This window comes from Oenanthe melanoleuca, unplaced genomic scaffold (genome assembly GCF_029582105.1).
Source record: "Oenanthe melanoleuca isolate GR-GAL-2019-014 unplaced genomic scaffold, OMel1.0 S160, whole genome shotgun sequence".
NCBI classification, from domain to species: Eukaryota; Metazoa; Chordata; class Aves; order Passeriformes; family Muscicapidae; genus Oenanthe; species Oenanthe melanoleuca.
Window position 1 is genome coordinate 34,392 of NW_026612809.1, and position 5,713 is coordinate 40,104.

Consider the following 5,713-nt stretch of genomic DNA (forward strand, 5'->3'; position numbering starts at 1 on the left):
ATGCAGCGGAATTGAGAAAAAGCAGCCTTTAATATCAATCACGGCACAAGGCTGGTTTGTGGGTATAAAAGAATTGCTGGGCAGCTTGGGCAGCACTGGTCCCATTGGCTGAATCTTTTTGTTGACAGCTCGTAGGTCATGTAACAGGCGAAAACCTTCGCCACTGCGCTTGGGAATGACAAAAACTGGTGTGTTCCACGGTGAAACTGAGGGCTCGCCATGGCCCTGCTGCTGCTCCAGGCCCTGCCCGAGGGGCTGCCCGCCGGCGCGGAGCCCGCCCAGGCTGAGAGAGCTTGTCAAGATACTGACATTTGCTAAATGTCCTGGAGAGGGAGAGGGAGTGACTTGAGCAGGAAACTGGATTTTGTTAATGAAAGAAGATAATTCACAGGAGAAGGGTTTTGGCTGGTGTGGACCATCATCATCATCCTCAGCTGCTGTTGTGCTTGCCATCACCGCCGCACCAAGCACCGCCTGCAGGCCCAGCAGCGGCAGCACGAGATCAACCTGATCGCCTACCGGGAGGCCCATAACTACTCAGCCCTGCCCTTCTATTTCCGGTTTTTGCCAAATTATTTGCTACCTCCCTATGAGGAAGTGGTGAACCGACCGCCGACCCCCCCGCCCCCGTACAGTGCCTTACATCAGCAGTGTGTCCCAGCAGGCAGCAGTAGCACAATCCCGGACACGCCCAGAGCCCTGCAGCCAGCACAGAGCAGCTCTGCAGCACCCAGCAGCAATACCAGCAGTACTGACAGCACCGGGGCGCCCGGCCGCGGGGACCCCGAGCCCTCCACCACCGTGCTGGGTGAGAGAGCCGTGGCCAAAACGCAACGCATGGAGCCCAGCGGCGCCAGCACGGGAGCCGAGCTGGTGGAGAGGGCCGGTCCCGATAAGGATACGGAGTGCAAGGAGGAACTGCTGAAAGGTTACAGCTCTAAAAGCTTGGAGCAAAGCGGCGCCATCCCCGACGCCAAGGACAAGACGCCGGGCAGGCAGCGCCGTTTCACCGGCGACTCGGGCATAGAAGTGTGTGTGTGTGCAACCGGGGTCATCACCACGACGACCTCAAGGACTTTGATGGGCTCATTGACGACGCTCTGGACGGGCCCCTGGACTTCTGCGACAGCTGCAGCAGCCGTCCCCACGGGGACGAGGAGGAAGGGCTCTTCAGTGCCACGGAGGAGCTCTTTTTGTTTGCACGCCACGGGGTTTGATTTACAAATTCGGCAAATGTTGCCGGCATAAGCTCTGAGTCTGGGTCGGAATCCGAATAGAAATCTGAATCGAAGCTGGGCTTTGCGCAAGAAGGACATTGTTTTCTAGATTTAAACTCCTTGCACCACTCATCCCGGCTCGGCCTTAGGGGTGTCTCGACCTCGCTCTCTGACTGGGAGGAAGTGGAGTGGTCAGGGACTTCCGGCAGACTGTGCTTTTTAGTTGGACTCCGCCCTCTGGGTTTTTGGTGGCGACGCCTGCCTTACTCCGCCTTTTTTCTAGGGGCTTCTTGGCCATATAAGGAAACGTGTGATGGCTCGCTCTCTGATAGGCCTCCGGTCTCCCCTCCCAGTTAGAAACCACGCCTCCCCCCCTTGGTCTTGACCGCGCATGTCTGTGGCGGGAATCAGCTGTTGGCCCCGCCCCTCCCGCTCCCCTTCGGCGCCATTTTGTGGGGCATAGGGTGGTGGTCTTATTTTCATTTCACTTTCATTAATATCATTAGTACCGGCGTTAGAAAACGGGGAACTATCGCGTTGGGGAAGTGGGTTTGGGTTAGGTTTAGGATCGGAGGTCGGGAGTGGAGATGAGGGTCGCGACAGCGAAGGGTTGTTAGTATCCAACAACGAATGTGAACTTGCAAGGTTATCGGTAACAACAGTCTGAGTTGCGGCTCCAACACCCAGCTTCGGAATGGCTCTTAAACATTGCTGGGCTGCCTTCCACGTCTCTTGCTCTTCTAGAGCCTTTGTCAATGCTTGTTTAACTTTGCCCCATCTCTTTAGACATTTACTAGAGCCGGAGGCAATAACGTCTTCAGCAAGAGCAGTCGTGCACAACCCCCAACATTCGGAGTGCAAAACGTCCACAGGACGATCAATAGCATTCAGCATTAACAACCGCCTAATAGCAGTATTAAAGTCATTAAACTTGCAATGAATTCCCCACTGTGTGTGGATTTCTTCAATTACCTTCCCGAGTGATTCCATCTCGGTGGTACTGGGAGCGTCCTCCCCACCGGGGTCAGCCAGCTGCCTCGGTCGTCTCCTCCGCCAGCGTGCTTCCCGTCGCCCGCCGCTCAAGCCCGTGTGCCGGGGAGCAGACCGGGTTGCGGCACCACTATGTTGCCTGTAGCTTAGGCTAGTGCGACCTGGTTAGGAGCGAGACCACGGCGCACTTACTACCTTGCCGGACAGATCACACATCACACCAATGTGGTGAACGGCGAAATGCAATTTCTTTCCTGTGGACACCCGCTTATAGAACCGCGGCGTGCCCACGTCACTTCCTTTTGCGGTTACGTAACTTGGCAACTCAACGGAGAGGAAGGGGCCCTACCTCCTCGTACAACCCGAGATCTTCCGTGCGGTTGTGGCTAACTACACCAAACCCCCAAAAAATCCCCCCAAAAATCCGCAAAAAAACTCAAAAAACCACCAAAAAACATCCCCAAAAAATCCAAAAAATTAACAAAAGCCCAAAAGTAATTCCCAAAAAAATCCCCAGAAAATATCCCCCCAAAAATTCCCAAAAATCCCCCCAAAAATTCCAAAATATCCCCCTAAAAATTCCAAAAAACCTCAAAAAACCCCCAAAAACCATCCCAAAAATAGCCCCAAAAATTACCAAAATCCCCCAAAAAATTTCCCCAAAAACATCCCCCAAACAACCTCCAAAAATTACCAAAAACATTCCCAAAAGAAACCCCAAAAACCACCTGGAGCTGCCGGCCAAAGGTAAGAAAAAAGCCCCCCAAAATCCCCCAAAAATTACCAAAAATATTTCCCCAAAGAATTCCCAAAGAAGTTCCAAAAACCCACCAAAAATCCCCCCAAAATCCCCAAAAAAGGCCCATAAAAACCTAAAACAAACAAATTTTAAAAAATCCTCATAAATATTCCCAAAAAATTCCCTAAAACCCGAAAAAAATTCCCTAAAAAATCCCCAAAAAGTTCCCAAAAAATTCCCCCGAAAAATCCCCCAAAAAATCCCAAAAAAATCCCAAAAATTACCCAAAACCCCCAAAAATTACCAAAATCCAAAAAAATTCCCCAAAAATTACCAAAAATATCCTCAAAAAATTCCCCAAAAATCACCTGGAGCTGGCGGCCAAAGGTAAGAAAAAAAAACCCCAAAAACCCCCAAAAATACCCCCAAAAAATTTCAAAGAAATCGCCAAAATTTAAAAAAAATCCCCCAAAAAATCCCTCCAAAATTCCCGAAAACTCCCCAAAAATCCCAAAACATCCCCCCAAAAATTAAAAAAAAAAAAAACCTCAAAAAAACAATTTCAAAATTATCCCCCAAAATTACCAAAACCCTCAAAAAAATTCCCCCCCAAAAAATCCCCAAAAAAATCTCCTTAAATTACCAAAAACATCCCCAAAAGAAACCCCAAAAACCACCTGGAGCTGGCGGCCAAAGGTAAGAACAAAAACCACCAAAAATACCAAAAATACCTCAAGAATACCCCCCAAAATATCCCCTAAAATTACCAAAACCAACCCAAAAACTCCCAAAAAAACCCTCTAGAAACCCCCGCAAAAATCCCACAAAATCACAATAACCCGGCGGCCGATGGTGAGAAAAAAACCCAAAAAACACCCCAAAAATGTCCCCCAAAATTAACAAAATCCCCCCCAAAATTCCCCAAAAAACTCCCCAAAAATCCCCAAAACTTCCAAAAAAATCCTCAAAAAATCCCCAAAAGCTTCCAAATAAATTCCCCAAGACACCCCAAAAAGTTCCCAAAAAAACACCCTAAAATTACCAAAAGCCCCCCAAAAAATTCCCAAAAACCCCCCTAGAAACACCCCAAAAAAACCTCCAACATCCCCATAACCTGGCAGCCAAAGGTGAAAAAAAAACACAAAAACACCCCGAAAATATCACCAAAAATCCTCAAAAAATATCCCCAAAAATCCCCCAAAAATTCCCTAAAAAAACCAACAAAATCTACCAAAAATATCCCCAAAAAATTCCCAAACAAATTCCAAAAACCCCCCAAAAATCCCAGAAAATCCCAAAAAAAGTCCCAAAAAACCCTCAAAAAACCCCCAAAAATATCCCCATCAATATCCCCAAAAAATTCCCAAAAACCCGAAAAAAATTTCCTAAAATCCCAAAAAGATTCCCAAAAAATTTCCCCCCAAAATGCCCCAAAAAATCCCAAAAAAATCCCAAAAATTACCAAACGCCCCTCCCAAAATTTCCAAAAATCCTGAAAAAAATTCCCAAAAACATCCCCCAAAAATTACCAAAAATATTCCCCAAAAAAACTCCAAAAATTAGCTGGACCAGGTGGCCAAAGTGAGAAAAAAACCCCAAAAAACACCCCAAAAAAACCAGCCAAAAACACCCCAAAAATATCCCCAAAAATTATTAAAAATGGCTCAAAATGATGCCCCTTTCACACCGCTGGTAGAAATGACACAATACCAAAAAAACCTGTACCTGTTCCGTTTTCAGACTGAAGCAACAGGATATTCCTGGCTTCTAGTGCAGCAGGGAAGGGAAGTGTTTGGATAATCCTGTCTTCATTTGAAGATTTCTTCATGAAAGCCATCACTGCCCTCAATCGGGACATCCAAAACACCCAGGACATCTAAAAAATGAAGAAAAAAATCTAAGCAGAGGATCCAGACTACCAGGAAAAACAACAGAGGTAGAATGCAACACTCCAAGAATACAAGGCATCTTTTTAATTTATCAAAAAAAAAAAAAAAAAAAAAAAAAAAAAAAAAGGATGAAAGCCACCTTTGTCACACAATACAACGTATTATGCCAATTATATATTTGGTTTTTGTTCCCCTGTATTGTTCTGTGTTTGCACTTGCTGCTGCATTTCCATGCCTTGCTCTGTATGTAAATTCACCTTTAGCACTGTGTCCATGGAGTGTATCTGTAATTGAATTGGTACCTGTCCTTGCCTTTGTACACCTTGCTGTGTTTTGCTGTGAATAAAAACATTCATTCAATAAAGTTAAGTCACCCCTAGTCAGGATACCCCACTTCTTCCCCTTGGCTCCTGTCTTTCTTTGGTGTGATTTAGTCTTTTTTTTTCACTGTATTTCTTGCTTTGCTTCTCACTTTACCTTTCAGTCTATTTATGACTGTGCTTTTCTGTTTTTAACTTTATTTTTGACTGCCTCTCTAACTCTATCTCTGTGTTTCTGTTTCTCACTGCTTCTAACTCTGTCTCTCTGGTTCTCTAACTCTATGGCTGTTTCCTTATATCCCTCTACCACTCTTCCACTGAAAGTCTTTCTCTGTTTCTCTAACTCTGTTTTACTATTTTCCCCTAACCCGAACTCCGTTTTGCTCTTTCTCTCTATTTCATATTAGCTCTAGTTTTAACCCTAACTCTAACCCTGTTTCCAACTTTGCTTTCTAGCTGTAAAATTAAAAAATCAGCAGTAGAAATTTTCAGGCTCCCTGTGAGAAAAAAAAAAACCAAAACAAAACCAAACAAATTAAAAAAAAAAACAAAGCAAAA

The 5,713-nt window shown here is 45.7% G+C and overlaps 1 protein-coding gene across 1 annotated transcript; it reads left to right on the top strand.

The window, feature by feature from the left end:
• Window positions 1–219: 219 nt before the first annotated feature.
• Window positions 220–1,223, top strand: LOC130266710 (WW domain binding protein 1-like). Its single transcript, XM_056515973.1, is given in 3 exon segments — window positions 220–282; window positions 388–1,050; window positions 1,053–1,223. Coding segments are annotated over 3 exon segments (891 nt in total). The 3' UTR covers window positions 1,218–1,223.
• The last annotated feature ends 4,490 nt before the right edge of the window (window positions 1,224–5,713 follow it).